We start from the raw sequence: 22,209 nt of genomic DNA, 5'->3' as shown, positions 1-22,209 counted from the left end.
TAAGTATTCGGCATTAAGCTGCTCCGAGCACCAACTCTGAGCCTTTTCCTGATCTCCAGATATTTCAGAACACACACACCCACAATCTCCAGGGAATGCACTCTGACTGTGGAGTTGCTGCTGTGTTATGGTGAACAGCGTCTTGTTCCTTAGGCAGCAAACGGAAAAACATTTACTTAAACGGGGCGAGACTGCAATATGAAACGTTCATTTCCATTTCCTATTGAAAACACTTTCTGTTGTATTCCTTATGAACATAACCCAGGCAATGTTGTTGTTGCGGAGGATTAGATGATCTGATTTGGGGGTGGTGGTGGGGGGGGGGTTTGGAGAGGTTTTATAGGGAGGCAGGCTGAATATCTGTGGCCCATGTGGCTGGTAGTGGGGGTAGGCACTTGGCAAAGAATCAATCAACTGCCAAACATGGGCTGCCAAACATTTGGGTTGTTTGTCGTGTGGGGGGGAAAACCCAAAGACTCCACCTTGGGTTTAGATACTCTGTGCATTCAATTGCTTACCCAAACATGACATCTCTGAGTGGAACCAGCAATCACACTAGCCCACAAAAAAAAGACCAAACAAACTGTACTTTCAAGTCATAGCAGAAACATGGTGCAGGAAATACTGTTCAACTGAAAGTATAACAGAGGGTAATTTCTCGAAGATATTCAGAGAGAGTGTGGCTTGGCATAATGGACTTGGACAGAGGAAGATGATGATGTTATCATTATTGATCTAAGGAGGACATTTGTGCACAATAACAATACACATGAATGAAATCAAAACAGTGAGGGCTATTTCCATCATCTGTGACAAGAAATGGGTTATGGGAAAGAATTACAACATAACAGGAAATGTGTACAAGATAAACGAGGAACACATCACTCTTTACATTTATTGGTATTTTCCACAAAATATTCACAGTCATTTCAAAATCAGTAGGTTTGGACGACATGTATATAGCATGGGGAAATGTACATAGGCAAGGAAGGAAAACATACACTGTACATCATGTTATCTTAGAGAGAATTCTTTTAATATGCTGGGCCCAAATAGGAACTTTTAAGATAAACAAGACTCAAAAGTATGTGTCACTTCTGTTTTCAGAAATTAAATAAAAGGTCTAATATAAGAGCAGACTGGAGTTTTCCACTTAACTCCAATTTAAAAGGGAAATGTTACACTGCAATGTGTTCAAATGTTGGACACTAACATTGAGAGTGTTGTGCTCTGTTCAGTCACAAGTCAGTTTGCTTTGGTACCCAGGGTTAGGTAACCTGGCTTTCTAATTGGGTCACGTGTTCATTGGGTTGGAGTTAATTGGCCTAGTTACAGCAAGTTTTTAAGGGGTCGATAAAAGAGTCCAGCTGTGTGGTGGTGAAAGCTGACAGCACTGGAATGTTTTTAGTGGGACACATCCATTAGTTAAAGCATGGGCTAGTAATAACAATAAAGAACAGACACAATATAGAGTGAGAGTGTGTGCGTGTCAACTAACATTCAGCGTCTGTTGGGATGACCACCCGCCCTCTGCACCCTCTCGGCCTGGCCCGCACCCGCCGTCAATGTCACTTCCTCCAGGAAGCTGTGAGAGGGCAGAAAAAAAGGGACATTATGATATCGTTCCTCGCGAGGCTGAGAGAAGCATGAGCAGTACTGCCGCTACATCAGCATCATCTCTGTGACTCACAAAATACGTTTTCATCTAAAAACAGAAGCCCATGTGATAGAGGTATACATGCAGACACGATTACCTCAGTCCTAGCCCTTGTTACACAGACACACAATTATTGTGTCAGTGTGTGTGTGTGTGTGTGTGTGTCATTAGGGTTCCGGTCTGTAAAGCAAGGATAGGGCTGAGACATGGCAACAACAAAAATAAGAGACCCTCTAGAGAAATGTCAAAATACCTATTTCTGTTAGCTGTTTTTCTGCCCTCTAACATTTGAGATTTGAAACAAGAGAGATTTAGGCTTCCTGTCACCAAAAGGCAAGATTCTAAAGAGCAGCCATCTTGTCTCTCTTACAGACCTCTGCCAATGAAAAAAAAAAAAAAAAAAAGACTTTTGATGGAGCAGTAATTACAGAGTACTATAGTGATATATCAGTGTGACATTTGCTGATGTTAATGCTCATCTGTTCGCAGTCGGTTTCCATTCATGCAGCCTCCCTCTGGGTGACTAGCTTATATCAATGAGTGACTACACACATGGTCTAGCACCTAGGTCAGATAGGCTACCATCCACCCAACTACGAAAAAAAAGGGATTTTTTTTAATCCTGATGTTAAAGTTCAAAAGGCACAAGAGAGCAACATGGTTTTGAACCTACAACCTTCAGGTCATAAATATGCTGTTTTAGGAACAAAGCTGCCTAGATTGGGTCTCATTCAACCAGCCATATTAGAGTTCAATAACAGTCCTGGTTATCAAAAGGCAGATTCCGACCCCTGCAGTACCACGGTAGCGGAAGGCATATATTGTATGGGTGCCTTCAGAAAGTATTCACACCCCTTGACTTTTTCCACATTTTGTTGTGTTACAGCCTGAATTTTATGTCACTGGCCTACACACAATACCCCATAATGTCAAAGTGGACATTTGTACAAATTAATAAAGAATGTAAAGCTCAATAAGTATTTGACCCCTTTGTTAAGGCAGGCCTAAATAAGTTCAGGAGTAAAACTTTGCTTAACAAGTCACATAAGTTGCATGGACTCATTCTGTGTGCAATAATAGTGTTTAACATGATTTTTTAATGACTACCTCATCTCTGTACCCCACAAATACAATTATCTGTAAGGTCCCTCAGCCAAGCAGTGAATTTCAAATACAGATTCAACCACAAAGACCAGGGACGTTTTCCTATGTCTCGCAAAGAAGAGCACCTATTGGTAGATGTGTAAAAATAAAAAAAGCAGACACGGAATATCCCTTTGAGCATGGTGAAATTATTAATTACACTTTGGATGGTGTATCAATACACCCAGTCAATACAAAGATACAGGCGTCCTTCCTAACTCAGTTGCCGGAGAGGAAGGAAACCGCTCAGGGATTTCACCATGAGGCCAATATATACAAACGTTTTGGGTAGCCTTCCACAAGCTTCCCACAATAAGTTGTGGGAATTTTGGCCCATTCCTCCTGACAGAGCTGGTGTAATTGAGTCAGGTTGCAGGCCTCCTTGCTCGCACACGCTTTTTCAGTTCTGCCCACACATTTTCTATTGGATTGAGGTCAGGGCTTTGTGATGGCCACTCCAATACCTCGACTTTGTTGGTCTTAAGCCATTTTGCCACAACTTTGGAAGTATGCTTGGGGTCATTGTCCATTTGGAAGACCCATTTGCGACCAAGCTTTAACTTCCTGAAAGATGTCTTGACATGTTGCTTCAATATATCCACATAATTTTCCTTCCTCATGAGGCTATCTATTTTGTGAAGCGCACCGGTCCCTCCTGCAGCAAAGCACCCCCACAACATGATGCTGCCACCCCCGTGCTTCACAGTTGGGATGGTGTTCTTCGGCTTGCAAGTCTCCCCCTTTTTCCTCCAAACATAATGATGGTCATTATGGCCAAACGGTTCTATTTTCACCAAAAAGTACAATCTTTGTCCCCATGTGCAGTTGCAAACCGTAGTCTGGCTTTTTTATAGTGGTTTTGGAGCAGTGGCTTCTTCCTTGCTGAGCGGCCTTTCAGGTTATGTCGATATAGGACTCGTTTTACTGTGGATATAGATACTTTTGTACCCGTTTCCTCCAGCATCTTCACAAGGTCCTTTGCTGTTGTTCTGGGATTGATTTGCACTTTTCGCACCAAAGTACGTTCATCTCTAGGAGACAGAACTCGTCTCCTTCCTGAGCGGTATGACGGCTGCGTGGTCCCATGGTGTTTATACTTGCGTACTATTGTTTGTACAGATGAACGTGGTACCTTCAGGCATTTGGAAATTGCTCCCAAGGATGAAACAGACTTGTGGAGGTCTACAAATTTTTTCTGAGGTCTTGGCTGATTTCTTTTGATTTTCCCATGATGTCAAGCAAAGAGGCACTGAGTTTGAAGGTAGGCCTTGAAATACATCCACAGGTACACCTCCAATTGGCTCAAATGATGTCAATTAGCCTATCAGAAGCTTCTAAAGCCATGACATAATTTTCTGGAATTTTCTAAGCTGTTTAAAGGCACAGTCAACTTAGTGTATGTAAACTTCTGACCCACTGGAATTGTGATACAGTGAATTATAAGTGAAATTATGTGTCTGTAAACAATTTTTGGAAAAATTACCCTGATAAGAGAAAACTGAGGATATATCAAGAACATTGTAGTTACTCCACAATACTAACCTAAATTACAGAGTTTAAAGAAGGAAGCCGGTATATAATTATTTTTAAAACTCCAAAACATGCACCCGGTTTGTATAAGGCACTAAAGTAAAACTGCTAAAAATGTGGCCAAGAAATTAACTTTATGTCCTGAATACAAAGCATTATTATTGGGACAAATCCAACACAACACATCACTGAGTACCACTCTTCAAATTTCCAAGCATGGTGGTGGCTGCATCATGTTATCGGCAAGGACTAGCAAGTTTTTTGGGGGATAAAAGAAACGGAACAGAGTTAAGCACAGGAAAAATTCTACAGGAAAACCTGGTTCAGTCTGCTTTCCAACAGACACTGGGAGACAAATTCACCTTTCAACAGGACAATAACCTAAAACATATACAATGGAGTTGTTTACCAAGAAGACTGAATGTTCCTGAGTGGCTGAGTTACAGTTTTGACTTAAATCAGCTTGAAAATCTATGGCAAGACTTGAAAATGTCTGTCCAGCAATGATCAACAACCAACTTGACAGAGCCTGAAGAACTTTAAAAAGAATAATGTTCAAATATTGTAAATAAATTTGCTAAAAATTCTAAAAACATGTTTTCACTTTGCCATTATGAAGAATTGTATGTAAATGGGTGAGATTTAAAAATATATATTTAATAAATTTAGAATTGCACTGTAACACAACAAAATGTGGAATAAGTCAAGGGGTATGAATACTTTCTGAAGGCACTGTATTTGCAGCTTTTGGCCCACTGAGGCAGTACACAGCAGTAGAGGGTGGCCTAGGACAAATCCCCCAAAGGGGTTTACTGTGTCTTTGTGTGGCTGGTTGCATGGAACATTATCATGAAAAAAAACTTGTGAGTAAGTACCAATGGGCAGCGAGCAACTCATGCAGTACACAATGGGGGAAAGAGACAGAGGAGAAGCTTAAAGACGCATGAAAGAGCCCCATTTCTATTGGCTTACAGTGCCTCTGGGTGAGGGGGTAGAACATGGTTCAAATGCGCCACACGCTGCGCTATGAGCAACAACAACAAAAAAGCATGGGACGTGCCGTCACAGCCAACATTAAAAGGCTAAATAATGGGCAAGTAGATGTTTCGAAGAGTACTTCAATGTGCATAACATCTTTCTGATCATAGAATTTAGTTATTATTATTTAATTTTTTTTGCTTTTAACCCAACCTCCCAAGCAACACACACCAATGCCCAGAAGAGTTGGAAGCCAGGATCAACCAGTCAGGAAGACAACACCTTGCCCTGCACCCCTGTGCAACCTATGGGTTAAGTGCCTTAATCAATGTCACAACGACAGGAGACGGCATCTGTCTAGGGTCACTAGAATCTACCCTAAGAGCTCACATATAAAATGGCAGAATCTTGAATCTTGGAAAACATAATTAGTATACAGCTAGCACCAGATAATTGAAATATGATCATGTGACAGTATGTCAAGGTCAGCTTATATAAACAAGCCTGCCTGTGACAGACAAAACAGAGACAACATCAAGACACTAAAATGCAAACAACCCATATATAGCGAGTATCAGCATTTCCCTAGCATGGGACAGCAACAGCACGCTAAAAATAAACCTCACAACACACACAGGTGCACCTATCATCTTCGGCAGCACAAAAGTGAGGGCTGCAGTACAACACGAAACGCCTCAGGATCAGAGCAAGAAAGTTGCAAGTTCAATTCCCAGAGGTGGACATTGTTAGATGGTGTTGCATAACCGAGAGCGAGAGACACTTCACCCGAGTTGCATCAGGAAGCGCTATAAATGTCAAAGGCGCAGGGCCAAGGAGCATCATCACTCAGCACATAGGTGCTGCTTAGCAACCCAGGTAATGTAATCGCACTGCAAACCGGGACCGTTGGTCTCTCTTGCCTAAATCCCTTGTCGTGTAAGACCTGGTCAATCTCAGGCCTGCTCAGGTTGGAAACTCATAAAAAGCTGATGAGGAGCACGAAGTTGTCATATAACTGGGAGAGAAATGCATGGTTTGACGTCAGGGTTTGACGTGTGTGTGTGGGTGTGTTTGTGTGTGTCCAGACCCAGTGATGAAAGAGAACAGGGGTGATCCCACAGGAGTGTCAGAAGGGGCACTGCAAAAAGAGCGCTGACGCATCTCCTGAGCACCCCTGTGTCACATGATCACACAAAGATCTATTCAGCCCAGCCTGAGAGAGAGAAATATGTATAGATAGATCAACAATTATTTATTCAGCCAACACAGTCAGTCAGACAGAGAGATAGACGGAGGGAGAGGGAAAGAAAAGGCTGTGAGTAGACTAAATCTTCATTCAGCAAACATAGTCAGAGAGAAAGGGGGAGAGAACGAGAGAGAGAGAGAAGAGTAGCGATTCGGTAAATACAGGGTCAAGTAAAAACTGCTTTTCCGAAGAAGGGCCTCACAAAGAACTAATAAGGCTCAAAAGAGGAAGGTATGCAAGATGAATGACTCTTTAGGTGACTCCATTCGAGCTGGGGATAACATGGTAAACCATACCTATCACAACTAATATCCGTAGTCATCATCTGAACAGTGAACCACCATGAGCAGAAAAGTTAGATATTAAAGGGACATTTTACCCGAAAAATTATAATTATGTAACGACTGAAATGTTTATCAAGTAAAATGCCCCTTAACATTAGTGAAGTATTTTCAGTAAATTGAATATAAACTTAAGTGTTCTGCACGTAAAGTGTAGGCTGACTCTGAGTCGATATTTACGTCATAAGAAGGAATTCCCCTCGACCATTCCAACAAATTGGGGAAAACAAAACCATTCCTTCCCAACTTCGTTGTCGATTTTTTGTTATAAAGAAATAACAAAACATGTCAGAAAGCTACTGTGTTGTTCAATGTACCTGTAACCAGGTCAGAAATCCCAACCTACAGTTTGCAATGCTCCCACGCAGGGAAATAGAGCCTGCGAGAAGAGTCCTGTGGCTTCAGGCTATTCGGCATGGGAGAGTTGGAAGTGTGCATGTAGGCTACACATAGCTATACGCGTGGAAAACATATATTCACAAGACATTTAACTTGTTTAATATAGGCCATTTGTAATTCCAGGAGTACTATTTGTAGCTGTATAGTCCGTTTGTGTTGCTGGTCTTGGCTAGCTTAATGTTCCCATCGGTAGCTACAGTGCCTTCAGAAAGCCTTCCTCTCCGGCAACTGAGACAGGAAGGACGCCTGTATCTTTTGTAGTGAGTGGGATTATTGATACACCATCCAAAATGTAATTCACCATGCTCAAAGGGATATTCAGTGTCTGCTTTTTTTTTTACCCATCTACCAATAGGTGCCCTTATTTGTGAGCCATTGGAAAACATCCCTGGTCTTTGTGGTTGAATGTGTTTGAAAATCACTGCTTGACTGAGGGATCTTACAGATAATTGTATGTGTGGGGTACAGAGATGAGGTAGTCATACAAAAATAAAAGGAAACACTATTACTGAACACAGTGAGTCCATGCAAATTATTATGTGACTTGTAAAACACATTTTTACTCCTGAACTTATTTAGGCTTGCCATAACAAAGGGGTTGAATACTTATTGACTCAACACATTTCAGCTTTTCATTTTTAATTAATTTTTTTAGTTTTTATCTAACAACATAAAACATTCCACTTAGACATTATGGGGTATTGTGTGTTGGCCAGTGACACAAAATCGAAATTGAATCCCATTTTAAATTCAGGCTGTAACACAACAAAAAGTCAAGGGGTGTGAATCCTTTCTGAAGGTACTGTAGCTACCATTCACTCACGTGGCTGCTAGCACCATACAACATGACTTTATAACATTAAGTATCGAGAACGCTCGGAAGCAGGCAATGATGAGTCATCTTTAGACATGTTGTACTTTCCTTAAAATGCAGGTTTGTAACTGACTAAAACAAGAGACAACAAGGAAATTGCATTTGTTCAAGGTTAAGTGTTTGCTGTGAGCCAATAGGGTACCCACAGGTTGTTTTCCCTACAGGCGTGCGGGGCCATGACATTCCATCTAATACTGACTGGGACCATAGCCGTGGGAAGTAGGCTATACATTTTTTCCCCCCCAACATTATAATACTCCTGTCTGACCAGACATAAATAAAAGTATTCATAATACTACACCAGAAAGCATCATTTTGATAGAGGATTAATAGCTTCTAAAAAATATCTGTGGATTAAGTTTAATCACAAGCATTTATAGTCGGGAAAGCCGCAGTTAGGGCAGAAAGCGCTCCAAATATAGAACAGCTTGTTGCGTTGTGGCCATAGATATAATCCATAGAAGGATTTTGGAACCTCTAACCCTGGCACTTTTTTATTTTTATTTAACCTTTATTTAACTAGGCAAGTCAGTTAAGAACAAATTCTTATTTACATTGACGGCCTAGGAACAGTAGGTTAACTGCCTTGTTCAGGGGCAGAACGACAGATTTTTTTCCTTGTCAGCTCAGGGATTCGATCTAGCAACCTTTCGGTTACTGGCCCAACGCTCTAACCACGAGGCTACCTGCCACCCCTACCTTCACTGTTAAACTCATGGGTACACTAGCATTGGCAGACAGTCCTGACTTGAATGGGAACTGCCATCTATGGATTATATTTCTATGGTTGTTTGCGGCTGTCAGTTTGCTTTTCCCAAACTTCTAAATACAATGGCGAGAAACATTTAGGCCTACCGTTTGAAAAGCAAATGCCTGAAAAAGAGAAGAGTAATCTGTCTGAAGAAGCTAAAAAGATTATTCTGAACAACTTTTGAGTGAACAGCAATGTTTTTCAAAGTAGCTTATCTTGACATATTGGCACAAACCCATCGCCGGTGAGTAGCCTATGCTTCATCTTCATCATTGGGTGAGTAAGTGTCACTGGAAGCTTTATTTTCTAGCCTACTTTAGCCTATATTATATACAGTGCCTTCGGAAAGTATTCAGACCCCTTGACTTTTTCAAAATTTTGTTATGTTACAGCCTTATAAAAATCCTCAGCAATCTACACACAATACCCCATAATAACAAAGTGAATGTATTAAAAATAAATAAAAAAATACTTTATTTACATACAGTACCAGTCAAAAGCTTGGACACACCTATTTTCTATATTGTAGAATAATAGTGAAGACATCAAAACTATGAAATAACACATATGGAATCATGTAGTAACCAAAAAAAAGTGTTAAACAAATCTAAATATATTTTATATTTGAGATTCTTCAAAGTAGCCACCCTTTGCCTTGATGACAATTTTGCACACTCTTGGCATTCTCTCAACCAGCTTGACCTGGAATGCTTTTCCAACAGTCTTGAAGGAGTTCCCACATATGCTGAGCATTTGTTGGTTGCTTTTCCTTCACTCTGCGGTCCAACTCATCCCAAACCATCTCAATTGGGTACTTTTTACTGCTACTGTATGTATTCAGACCCTTTGCTATGAGACTCGAAATTGAGCTCAGGTGCATCCTGATTCCATTGATCTTCCTTAAGATGTTTCTACAACTTGGAGTCCAACTTTGGTAAATTCAATTGATTGGACATGATTTGGAAAGGCACACAACTGTTTATATAAGGTCCCACAGCCATGAGGTCGAAGGAATTGTCTGTAGAGCTTCGAGACAGGCTTGTGTTGAGGCACAGATCTGGGGAAGGGTACCAAAAATGTCTGCACCATTGTGGCCTCCATCAGTCTTAAATGGAAGAAGTTTGGAACCACCAAGACTCTTCTTAGAGCTGGCCGCCTGGCCAAACGGAGCAATCGGGGGAGAAGTGCCTTGGTCAGGGAGGTGACCAAGAACCCGATGGTCACTCTGGTCACTCTAATCCATTTTAGAATAAGGCTGTAACGTAACAAAATGTGGAAAATGTCAAGGGGTCTGAAAACTTTCCGAAGGCACTGTATATAATATAGGCTACAGTAGGCTAAAAAATAAATCTTACAGTAACACTGACTCACCCAATGATGAGGTGATGATTCAAAGGGTGAATGGGCAAGACAAAAGATTTATGTGCCTTTGAACGGTGTATGGCAGTAGGTGCCAGGCACACAGGTTTGAGTGTGTCAAGAACTGCAACGGTGCTGGGTTTTTCACGCTCAACAGTTTCCTGTGTGTATCAAGAATTGTCCACCACCCAAAGGACATCCAGCCAACTTAACACAACTGTGGGAAGCACTGGAGTCAACATCCCTGTGGAACGCTTGACACCTTGTAGAGTCCATGCCCCGACAAATTGAGGATGTTCTGAGGGAAAAAGGGGGTGCAACTCAATATTAGAAAGGTGTTCCTAATGTTTTATACACTCAGTGTATATTTCCATTCATTTTTTTAAACTGGTACCGGGCTACCTTCAGACAGGTCAAGTGAGGCTTGTGGATGCCCTACAGCACTGACATTTACACGTTCGTGAGAGTCTCACCTTTTCATAGAGGGGTCATATCAGTGTGTAACCTAAACTGTTCGAATGCTACAGACAGAAGTTGACATATCGGTGGTGCCGACTTCAGACGAGACCTGTGACGCTTGTGGGGGTTGTAGAGGAAAACGGAGAACACCATCGTGTTCGGAGGAAGTCTCATCATTTTATTGGAGTGGTCATATTAGTTAGGCCAAACCGTTTGGACGCTACAGACATATTTGTGAGAAGACCGATTTTAGGGATGACTCATGATCTGACAAACACCGCCGTAGCTCAGCCACGCCGATGCGGAAGGCAGCCATTGGCGTATGTAGTGGATTGAGACGCAGCCCATGCAAAAACAGATATCTCTAGACTAAACAGACAGATTTTTTAATGGGGATTTTTGTATTATGCTAATTCGATTTCCACGTGGCCGTCGACTCTAGGGGATTAAGCCATTTTGATCATATGTGTTGACCTGGTAACAGACAATGGATGTCTAAAGGCTAATGGCTATGTCTGGATGAAATTTGACTGAGGCGACAACAGTAGGTCACGAGGAGCGGTTGATGATTCTGACCTCTTGGTGTTATGGATGGTGGTGCCGCCCAGTACGATCCGAACCCCTGGCATGGTGCGGTTCAGGTTGTAGACTGCCAGCGCCTCCTCATAGGTGGCCCCTCCGATGACGAACACTATGATATCCTGTGGCCTGAAGAGGAAATACATGGTAATCACTGATAGGCTAGCATCCGGTTAGGGTCATCCAATAACGGTGATGAACTGTGGGCTTATGTGCTCATACACACAGAATATGTGGGTTTTTCTACGTATCATTGATAGTGTGTAGAAGTGTGTGTGGCTATTCAGGTATAGGGTCTGAGGTTGTGTCTTTAACTGTGTGTATGTATGTATGTATGTATGTATGTATGTATGTATGTATGTATGTATGTATGTATGTATGTGTGTATGTATAACCCAACCTGTCTCGAAGGGAGCTGGGTCCTAGGTAAGGGAACTGACTGTCCTTCAGCCGCCCCTTGATCAGCTGGTCCAAGGTCTCCTGCAGTAACGGTGCATGCTGCGTGTACACATTCTCAACTCCCTGGAGACACACACGAACACAAAACAAAGGTGTTTTATTAGAATCTGGTTGAGAACGGCTAGTTGGACACAAAACTACGGCTAGTATCTGTGTAAATTGTGAGGCGAGTGGTGTACCTTCAGCCCCTTGAAGAACTGTTTGGTGATGGCGACTGCGTCTTGGGGGTTGATGAGGTCACTTCCTCTCACCCTCTTCCCTCCATACTCTACCATGGACGTTACCATCTGAGGTAAATGATGCCGGTTAAACAAGATAAAAAAGGCATCATTTGATTCTTCTAACCCTGTCAAGATTGATAAGACAGACGCATCAAACACACCAACAAACTGTATGTACATTGTTGAGTTGTATATTTATTTATACTCACAGGGACATAGAAAAATCCCAAGACAATAACATCTTCCACATAATATAAGACGAGTACAACAACAGTATACAGTCATCATATTGCCCCAAGGGCCAGGTGCAGTATATATAGAATGTTCCCTTACCCTGCGATGCCTCTCTGACACGCCCTTCCTGTTGAGCTCCTCCATGAGGCCCGGCAGGATGCTGCTGCTGTGTCTCTCGTAGCGCAGTGCGTACAGCATCACCAGGCGCACCGCGTCCAGCTCGCTCACCCGCGGGTTCTGCAGCAGCCGACGCACATTCTGTGGAAAAACAGGGAGTACATTTTACATAGCCTTTAATACAGACTTCCATTCTTTATGTTTTAATGCTACTTCACTATGGTTTCTATGTACAGTGTTTTATTGTATTCTGAAAGTCACTATTATTATCATTATTAGAAGTGGCCAAGTCAATATACGATACAGCAGTGGGTTGTATTCTTCTTCAACTAACGCAAAGTACTGTACCCCTACATTTACATATTGGCCAGTTCTGTCTGGTGTCTGTCTACCTGTCTACCACATGTCATGTCTATTTCAGTACTGTGTCTGGTCAGTGTCTAGCCTCTGTCTGGTTCATATTTCATATTTTACTGTGGGGATTTTTTTCAGTGGCATGGACTGGGAGACTTTTCAGGATCGAGGCAAAGATGAACGGAGCAAAGTACAGAGAGATCCTTGATGAAAACCTGCTCCAGAGCGCTCAGGACCTCAGACTGGGGTAAAGGTTAATCTTCCAACAGGACAAAGACCCTAAGCACACAGCCAAGACAATGCAGGAGTGGCTTCGGGACAAGTCTCTGAATGTCCTTGAGTGGCCCAGCCAGAGACTGGACTTGAACCCGATCGAACATCTCTGGAGAGACCTGAAAATAGCTGTGCAGCAACGCTCCCCATCCAACCTGACAGAGCTTGAGAGGAATGGGGAGAAACTCCCAAAATACAGGTGTGCCAAGCGTGTAGCATCATACTTAAGACTCAATGCTGTAATCCTTGCCAAAGGTGCTTCAACAAACTACTGAGTAAACGGTCTGAATACTTATGTAAGTGATATTTCAACAAAAAGTATAGGAATTTGTTTTTGCTTTGTCATTGTGGGGTAGTATGTGTAGATTGATGAGGAAAAAGAACAATTTAACCATTACAGAATAAGGCTGTAACGTAACAATGTGGAAAAAGTCAAGGGGTCTGAATACTTTCCGAATGCACTGTATCTAGTAGTGTATTTCTAGTCAGTCTCTGGCATCAAGTCAGTGCAGAGCAGGATTGGAGTGTTGATTAATTTCAGACAAGTCAGGAAATTCTATTGGTAAGAATAGAAATGTTTCCTACCGGTAAATTTAAAAATAACGCTAGTTAGCATTGGTTTCCAGACCTAATTCTAACTTCCTACATACTGGACATCGAGACATAAAAATGGTATCCACTAGTTCATCTGACTCTGGGGAAGTAGATAAAGGACCTCGTTGCCAAAATCCCGAAGTATCCCTTCAACCCCAGAGCAGAGTCTTACCTGTGACGCGCTTGAGTGGTCATTCTGGCAGGCAAGCTCCTGCTCCACCTCTGACACCTCCATCAGGTGCCTCTCGCTCACCAGGCGAGACAGCTCGCCCACCACAGTCACGTGCTTCGACACTGTGCCAGACATCTTTTTGAACTGGGGGTAATTGTCCACAAAGGCCTACAGAGGGAATGATTAAAACAAAAAGAAAAAAGAAAAGATTTCTTAAACTTGCACACAATTATTTATAGCTTGTATCATTATTGTAATTAAGAGAATTCATCTAATTGTGAGTGGTTATTAACTAATGAGGCTGAGATGTGTTAGTGGTCCTAAATGAGCAGCTGCAACAGGACATGCTGGGAAATTGAGTTCCTGTACTGGGAAATTGAGTTCCTACAGTGCCCAGCTCTCACCTTCATATCAGAGATGGACTCCAGCTTCTGTTGCTCCTTGGGCTTCTTCTTCTGAAAGTCCTCCATCAGGTTCTTGATGTTTGTGCCGATCTCTCCAAAGTTCAGGTACAGATTCTGAATAAGAGAACGTGAGAGTGAATTGGAAGTTGTCAGCTAACGACTGGCCCTGTCGGAATTCTTTAACCTTCCCTCACTGACCGACTGCTACACATTCTGCCCGACTTTTTTTCCTTCAGAGTCTTGTTACAGGGGGTTGCTGGACGCCTTCCTAACCTCTAGGCCAGGGATCATCATCTAGATTCAGCCGCTGGACTATTTTTTTTTCTTCTTGAGCGGAAGGTCAGGGGGCCGGAACATAATTACAAATAATTCGTAGACTGCAAATTGACCACAAGAAGACCAAATAGATATAACATTTGATTATAACATTAATCCTTTCAAATCTTGCTTGCATTTGTATACGATCACATATCTTTCTATTATGCGTGGGAATACTTTGGAACAGATTTCCAAAAGTAAAATCACTTGGTGCTGAAATGCTGGCTTTTTTTTTACAGTCTTATGTCCAGCAATAAGAAAACAAATTCGGCCAGTGGGAGAACCCTGCACTAGGCTACCTGCCAGCCTGCTCAAATGAGACCGTCTCAATGCCGAAGGGAACATTTGTGTAGAATTGGAACCAGGCCTAGAGACTGGGACTCACGTTGGCATAGAACTCATCGTTCTCTGCAGACAGCACCACCTCCTTCAGCTCTTTGCTGATCCCTGGGACTCGGGACAGGTCAATACGGTTGTTGTTGAGGCCAAGCAGCTCATGCACCATGGCCTGGTACGTCCACTAGAGGCAGCAGGGCAACAAACAATGAAACCAAAACAATGAAACCCACAATTAAAATAAAGTACATTTAATCTCTACTAATTCCATTCAGCGACGAGGGGTGTATGAGGATTTCGCCAATTGATTAGCTTTTCTAATGTGCGCTAAAGATTGGTGCATTACATGTGACACAAAGGGCCTTGAGTACATGACCTAGTTTAATGTGCAGGTTGCAGGCCTGGTAAATGTATGTATAAGACGCTGCTGCCCCCAAGTGACCAGAGGCTGCAGTACATATCAGAATGATGTGAATATTCTACAGGTATGTCGTTTGACTAGATGACCTGGTTATTGCCTACCTTTCTGTAAAAATGTAGCCTGGGTTCCCAACTGATAAAATGCTCAGTCTGGTGCCAGGCTAGAAAACCGGTAGATTATCTTTGAAATGTATCTTCTGGCTAATAGTTCAAATGAACGTCAACAGTGAAGAGGCGACTCTGGGATGCTGGCCTTCTAGGCAGAGTTCCTCCGTCCGGTGTCTGTGTTCTTTTGCCCATCTTAATCTTTTCTTTTTATTGGCAAGTCTGAGATGTGGCTTTTTCTTTGCAACTCTGCCTAGAAGGCCAGGATCCCGGAGTCACCTCTTCACTGTTGACGTTAAGACTGGTGTATTGCGGGTACGATTTAATGAAGCTGCCAGTTGAGGACTTGTGAGTCGTCTGTTTCTAGAACTAGACACTCTAATGTACTTGTCCTCTTGCTCAGTTGTGCACCGGGGCCTCACACTCCTCTTTCTATTCTGGTTAGAGCCAGTTTGCGCTGTTCTGCGAAGGGAGTAGTAACCAGCATGGTACGATATCTTCAGTTTTTTGGCAATTTCTCGCATGGAATAGCCTTCATTTCTCAGAACAAGAATAGACTGACGAGTTTCAGAAGAAAGATCTTTGTTTCTGGCCATTTTGAGCCTGTAATCGAAGCCCAAAATGCTGATGCTCCAGATACTCAACTAGTTTAAAGGACAGTTTTATTGCTTCTTTAAATCAGAACAACAGTTTTCAGCTGGGGTAACATAATTGCAAAAGGGTTTTCTAATGATCAATAAGACTTCAAATGATAAACTTGGATTAGCTAACACAATGTTCCATTGGAACACAGGAGTGATGGTTGCTGATAATGGACCGCTGTACGCCTATGTAGATATTCCATTAAAAAATCTGCCGTTTGCAGCTACAATAGTCATTTAGAACATTAACAAAGTCTACACTGTATTCCTGATCAATTTGGTGTTATTTTAATGGACAAAAAATTTGCTTTTCTTTCAAAAACACTGACATTTCTAAGTAACCCCAAACATTTGAACGGTAGTGTAGGTCTGACCTGGTTGAGTAGTGGGGTGATGGCGTCATCGCTGCGGTCCATGATGAGCAGGAGAGGAGGCACCTCTGTCTTCCTGAAGTCAAACAGCTCATACTCCTTGGTGATGATTTGCTGGAGGAGGAGAGGGGTAGTGAGATTGCGTGCGTGCGTGTGCGCGTGTGATAGTTGTGCATGTGATATTAGTCACCTTCACGCTCTCTCCCAGTCTCTTGGCCATGTCTGAGGAGAGCTGGTAGCGGATCATGGGACATTTCTTCAGGGCCAACAGCACTGAGGTCAGACCCTGGGTGGTACGTGGTAGGAGAGTTGGCTCCCAGCTACGACCCTGCAACACACACACAGTATGAGATGGGAATGCACTCTGTAAACAGAACCAAAATACAGAGGGAATATGTCATGTGTAGAGACAAACAAAAAACGTTAAACTAAAGTCAACGCAGATGAATAACAAACCCCTTTATAGATTGTCACATATCCAAAGCGTCATGGCACATTTGCATGTCTTACCCTTGCCACACCACTGAGGTTGAGGGAGAAAAGGTGTGGGTTCACAGCAATGAAGTCTCCATAGAACTCCTGCAGTCACATATGAGAGAAATTTGAATTATTCGTTTCCAGTTTAAACGTCAAAGGATAACCTGGCTATTACAAGACGACGTGTACTGCAAAGTGGTTATAACTAGAAATAGAAATTATGAAAAATGTGGATTCAGGATTAGTAGGAAAAACCTGTGGACCATCGTTCCACAAAAAAAAACAGCAAAAAGAAAAGCCCAGAAAGGTAAAAAAAAATGTATATAAATAATAATAGTTGCGTACCTAACTGATGGATACTGTCCTACAGTACTGCCCTTAACGTTAACTTACCTGCACTTCTGCAACCACCTCCTGTTCATCCGCCTCAGCCAGGGCTTTTATCTCACTCTTACTGATGACGTTGCTGAAGTCTAGAAAGGATTATGAGGAGGATGTCACCCATACAGGAAAAATGATATATTGGAATATATTTAAATATATTGGGGAAATGTATTTACCAAATATATAAAATAAATACACGCTCACGTCTCACAACCTTCTCTACCCCAATGACAACGTTGAGTCTCTATTGACCTCTGGTACCTTAGCATTAGGTTCCCAAAGAGTTATTTTGCATGCAAAAGTTGGATTATTGAGTTGTAATTGAAAATTAATTCTGCAGCTATTGAGGTAGAGCCTACCTGCCACTTATGAAACATATATAAAAAAAAAGAGGTTTATTTTGAAAAGACACAAACCATATCTGTAAATATATTTTTAAATAGATTCAAATATATTTTCCTGAGCTGTCAATCACAATTTGTAATGTTCCATCATTTTTGTCAAAAATGTTCAGGCTTCGTAACTTTGGTTGGACAGTGATATTTAAACCGTGTCTCTGATTTTTTTGAGCAGATTTAAGTCAGGACTGAGACTAGACCATTCAGGAACACTCAACACCTCTTGGAAAGCCATTCTGGTGTGTCTTTGGTATTAAATTGTCTCGCTGAAAAATAAAACTATCGCAGGGTTAGGTTTTCAGAAGACTGAGGTGGGTTTTCCTTTAACTTTTTTTCCCGGGCTTAACTCCTTTCATATTTCTTTTGATCCTGACAAATTCACCAGTCCCTGCTGATGACAAGCATACCCATAACATGATGCTGCCACCACAATACTTGACACTGAGGTGGGTTTAAAGAATTATCTGAGTTTTTTCGCCCCTGCCTTACCAGACTCCTCCTTCCTAGCTATCAGTAGACAGTGTTTTTCGCTCCCACCTGCCCTCACTGAAGTTAACAAAACTGCTGGAAAACAGTACCCGACAGGTGGGGGGCAAAGGACACAGTCTACCGGTCGCACCCGCCTCCTAGCTAGCTTCCTAGTTAGTGACACTGTATATTATGTATATAATTTGTATCGATTGTTTGAAAACTTTGCGATGAAATGAGCAGCAGCAGTACAGAACCATCGCTAGACCGGCGCATTAGACGCACATTCCTCACTCGCTAGATGCACAATTAAAGGGGAATTACACTCGAATCTTAATGTTTTCTTCCAGACCGAAATAAAATGTGTCTTCTGATGTGATTTAAGCATTGACATGGACTCATAACATCCAATGTAGTTTTTTCCTCTAGGAAAAAATGTAATTTTAAGATTAAATCTAAAACCAGGAAAAATGTAACTGAGAACCTAATTTAGAGGAAATTTTATAGGGCCCCCACCTTAGAGTTGTTTATTAACCATTCTTTTGAGGTATATTGACAGAAAACATAGTGTACAAGAGAAAGTAGTGCACTAAGTACCCGGGGAAGAGTTGCAGGGGAGAAGAGAAGAATGTGCCTATTTGAAAGCTAGAGAAAATGTGGAGCTCACCACATGTATCATTTTTTTTAAAGTAGCTCTAAAGCTAGAAAAGGTTGGAGTACCCTGTCCTAGTCACCGTAATGTGTGAAAAGGTTGGAGTACCCTGTCCTAGTCACCGTAATGCGTGAAAAGGTTGGAGTACCTTGTCCTAGTCACCGTAATGCGTGAAAAGGTTGGAGTACCCTGTCCTAGTCACCATAATGTGTGAAAAGGTTGGAGTACTCTGTCCTAGTCACCGTAATGTGTGAAAAGGTTGGAGTACTCTGTCCTAGTCACCGTAATGGGTGAAAAGCCTAGGAGGCCGGCCGTTTCTTAGATCGAGAAACCGGCGCACTTGGCACCGATGATCATACCACACTCAAAAGGTCAATAGTTTTGCCCATTCTAATGTTCAATCGAACCGGAACAGAATGCCTCAATGCCTGCTTTATATAGCAAGACACGGCCACATGACTCACTGTCCGTAGAAGAAAACAATTTTTGTGAACGAACTGACCAGTGAGTGTATTTGAAAACCGACAATTTTGGAATATGTCCATATATTTCTGTATATATATTTAAATATTTAGATGTGTGTAATTTACATACATGTTGTTGAAATATATGTCAATATATAATTTTTACGTATGGGCAATAGCCGCCACCATGAAATGTTGATGTGTGGTCAATCGCAATGTCAATCAATTTTGAGTCTTTAGGTCTAAACCATATAAACTAGCCAGAGACATAACATCTTAGTCCACTTTATCTGTATTTGATCTGTCTAAAAACCTGCACAAGAATCAGAACAGAGAACCATATGATTTAAACAACAGCGCAGAAGTCCTTACAGATGAAGTAGACACTGTACTTTGGTCGCCGGAGCTCCTGTATCAGATTTTCCACATTCTCCTGTAAAGAGGACAGAGAGAAAGTCAGGTTGTCATACAAATCCAAAACTGAGCATGACTAAAGTACTTTGCCTCCAAATAGTGCATAGTGTATGCATGCAATGCAATATTCAGTATAGGTACAATGAAGTTGACATATGCATTCATACAGTTGTGGATGGACACAATCCAGCAGATACAATGTGTGTAGATGGTAAGTAAAAAAGTCTTAAAGGCCCAGTGCAGTCAAAAACATGATTTGCCTGTGTTTTATTTATATTTCCACACTATGAGGTTGGAATAATACTGTGAAATTGTGAAAATTATGATAATCGTTTTTAGTGTAACAGCTGTTTGTAAATTTCAGTCTGTTTTGGTGGAATGGAGTTTTGGCCTTCCATGTTGGCATCGCCATGCAGTAATTTAAGTTAATATACCAATAAAAAACATTCTTTTTGACAATTTTAATTGAAAACAATCACAGTAAGGTACTCAGTTGTTACCCAGAAATGATTTGATATAGAAATAAAAAATGGTTGCATTGGACCTTTAATGCAGAGCAAAGGCTGGCTGCAATGTCTATACAGTGACTGGGGCACCTTGGTTGGCCTGAGGAAGCAGATGGCTTTGAGGTGCTTCATGTTGTCTCGATTCTGTGAGTCGATTCTTTCAAACAAGTAGACCTCCTTCTGTAGGATCTCGGATTGAGTGTAGACCACACTGACGATGCTGGTCTGATGAGACAAGCACAAACAAATAGGCATGATGACAAAACACAACTGTAATGCAGTAAATTTGTTTCTACATGAGCCAGAGATTTGGCACCTTCCACTGGGAGTAGCTGCTGACAGCATGACATTATCAAAAGCTTGCTTCTCCTATCTATATTATTAAAGGAGAAGTTTCCTTTTTTATATAACCAAATCTCTACTTTTGATATGAATGGCATTTTAGAGACGGGTCCAGAGACTTTTTTGTGATTTCACGTTTTTTTTCTCCACCATCAGGAATTGTTGAATAATTCAAGGTTCTGTTCCTTCAATGTGTCCGTCTCAGATGGACTACACATACACTACATGGCCAAAGGTATGTGGACATCTCTTCAAATAAGTGGATTCGGCTATTTCAGCCACACCCGTTGCTGGCAGGTGTATAAATCTCAATAGACAAACATTGGCAGTAGAATGGCCCGTACTGAAGAGCACAGTGACTTTCAACGTGGCACCGTCATGGGATGCAACCTTCCCAACAAGTCGGTTCATTACATTTCTGCCCTGGTCAATTGTAAGTGCTGTTATTGTGAAGTGGAAATGTCTAGGAGCAACAATGGCTCAGCAGCGAAGTGGTAGGCCACACAAGCCCACAGAACGAGACTGCCGAGTGCTGTTGCGCGTAAAAATCGCCTGTCCTCGATTGCAACATACCGAGTTCCAAACTGCCTCTGGAAGCAACATCAGCACATGAACTGTTCGTCGGGAGCTTCATTAAATGGGTTTCCATGGCCGAGCAGCCACACACAAGCCGAAGATCACCATGCGCAATGCCAATCGTCGGCTGGAGTGGTGTAAAGCTGGCCACCATTGGACTCTGGAGCAGTGGAAATGCTTTCTCTGGAGTAATGAATCACGCTTCACCATCTGGCATTCCAGCGGACAAATCTGGCTTTGGCAGATGCCACGAGAATGCTACCAAATTAACAGTGCCAACTGTAAAGTTTAGTGGAGGAGGAATAATGGTCTGGGGCTGTTTTTCATGGTTCAGGCCAGGCCCCTTAGTTCCAGTGAAGGGAAATCGTAACGCTACAGCATACAATGACATTCTAGACGATTCTGTGCTTCCATCTTTGTGACAACAGTTTGGCCCTTTCCTGTTTCAACATGACAATGCCCCTGTGCTCAAAGCGAGGTCTATACAAAAATGGTATGTCGAGATTGGTGTGGAAGAATTTGACTAGCCTGCAGAGCCCTGACCTCAACCCCATCGAACATATTTGGGATGAATTGGAACGCCAACTGCCAGCCAGGCCTAATCAACCAACATCAGTGCCCGACCTCACTAATGCTCTTGGGGCTAAATGGAAACAAATTCCCGCACCATGGAGGCTGTTATAGCAGCAAAGGGGGGACCAACTCCATATTAATGCCCATGATTTTGAAATGAGATGTCTGACGAGCAAGTGTCCACATACTTTTGGGCATGTATTGTACCAACAAAAGTAACCTGATACATTGTAACCACTGTCGATCGTTTGAATCACTACATTGTAACCATTCTAGCTACATTACTTACCGTCTCTTTATCCATGAGTAGAACCTTCATCCCTGGCCCGCTGTTTTCTATCATTTTGGAGATATACTGCTTGACAGCAAGTGTCACATTCATTTTGACAACGTTCTGAAATTCTAGCAATGATATCTTGAAAAATACCCAAAGGCCGAATTCTATGAACTAAAGATCTCTTGCACCAGGCAACGCTTCAATTCGTTTTATGTTAAATTAGTCTATTGTTGACAAATATTCAGCTCAGCTTCGAAATGAACCCGAGTTACATTTCCGGGTGAAGAATTGGTCAACTGAAGAGTGTAACAACTGATCTACGACCAGTTTATAGAGCAAAGCA

General features: G+C 42.0%; 1 protein-coding gene across 1 annotated transcript; it reads right to left on the bottom strand.

Annotated features, from left to right (window-relative positions):
- Positions 1 to 875: 875 nt before the first annotated feature.
- Positions 876 to 22,178, bottom strand: LOC106588336 (vacuolar protein sorting-associated protein 45). Its single transcript, XM_014177213.2, has 15 exons — positions 21,879 to 22,178; positions 20,189 to 20,323; positions 19,551 to 19,611; positions 17,206 to 17,285; positions 16,846 to 16,914; positions 16,526 to 16,663; positions 16,339 to 16,449; positions 14,848 to 14,982; positions 14,145 to 14,258; positions 13,741 to 13,908; positions 12,330 to 12,488; positions 11,955 to 12,062; positions 11,717 to 11,838; positions 11,314 to 11,445; positions 876 to 1,585 (listed from the first exon to the last, which is right to left on the bottom strand). The coding sequence occupies exons 1-15, from the start codon at positions 21,969 to 21,971 to the stop codon at positions 1,501 to 1,503; spliced, it is 1,710 nt and encodes a 569-aa protein (XP_014032688.1). The 5' UTR covers positions 21,972 to 22,178; the 3' UTR covers positions 876 to 1,500.
- Positions 22,179 to 22,209: the final 31 nt, after the last annotated feature.

The sequence above is a fragment of the Salmo salar genome, chromosome ssa27, assembly GCF_905237065.1.
Source record: "Salmo salar chromosome ssa27, Ssal_v3.1, whole genome shotgun sequence".
NCBI classification, from domain to species: domain Eukaryota; kingdom Metazoa; phylum Chordata; class Actinopteri; order Salmoniformes; family Salmonidae; genus Salmo; species Salmo salar.
Note: the sequence above shows the minus strand (reverse complement) of the source record. Positions and strands in the feature narration are given on the sequence as shown.